This window comes from Chaetura pelagica, unplaced genomic scaffold (assembly GCF_000747805.2).
Source record: "Chaetura pelagica isolate M959 unplaced genomic scaffold, ChaPel_1.0 scaffold1105, whole genome shotgun sequence".
In the NCBI taxonomy this organism is placed as follows: domain Eukaryota; kingdom Metazoa; phylum Chordata; class Aves; order Apodiformes; family Apodidae; genus Chaetura; species Chaetura pelagica.
The window spans coordinates 194380-194991 of NW_009953198.1; the positions used below are offsets into that span (position 1 = coordinate 194380).

The following is a 612-nucleotide window of genomic DNA, read 5'->3' on the forward strand; positions in this document are numbered from 1 at the left end:
TCTCGCGGTTCCCCTCGGTTCCCGCTTCCCCTCCGGTCCTTCTCCCGGTTCCTTCCCGTTCCTCCCGGTTCCTTCCCGTTCTATCCCTCAGTGTCCGCCCCCCCCCGGTCCTCCCTACTGGTTCTGTCCCCGGTTCCGAGTTTCCCCCGGTTTGGACCCTCTCGGTTCTCCCTCTGTTCCCGGTTCCCCCGGTCGCCGCTGACCCCCGCTCCCCGCAGTACGTGGAGAACAACAAACGCGCCGATAACGACTGGTTCCGCCTGGAGTCCAACACCGAGGGCACCCGGTGGGTGAGCGGGGCCGGGGGGGACACGGACCGCAGGACCCCCCTGCTCCGGGGCCCCTCCGGTGTCCAGAGGGTTCCAGACTGAGGTGTCGGGGACCGGTTCCCCACGGACCCCCCCGTGTGTTGCAGGTGGTTCGGGAAGTGCTGGTACGTCCACGAACTGCTCAAGTACGAGTTCGCCATCGAGTTTGATGTGAGCTGGGGGTGCAGGGGGGTCCGGGGCCCTGAGGGTGCTGGGGGCCCTGCTGACCCCTTCCCCCGTGTCCTCCAGATTCCAGTGACCTACCCCAGCACAGCTCCCGAGATCGCCATCCCTGAGCTGGATG

At 67.3% G+C, this 612-nt stretch overlaps 1 protein-coding gene across 1 annotated transcript in view; it reads left to right on the plus strand.

Moving 5' to 3' along the window:
* The window catches only part of UFC1 (ubiquitin-fold modifier conjugating enzyme 1), a gene marked incomplete at its 3' end in the record, with an annotated part of 1926 nt that extends 1318 nt beyond the window's left edge, over nucleotides 1-608 (plus strand). The window contains exons 2-4 of the mRNA XM_009997374.1: nucleotides 219-286; nucleotides 416-479; nucleotides 558-608. Coding sequence (XP_009995676.1) covers nucleotides 219-286; nucleotides 416-479; nucleotides 558-608 — 183 coding nt within the window. The remainder of the gene's footprint in view (nucleotides 1-218; nucleotides 287-415; nucleotides 480-557) is intronic.
* Nucleotides 609-612: the final 4 nt, after the last annotated feature.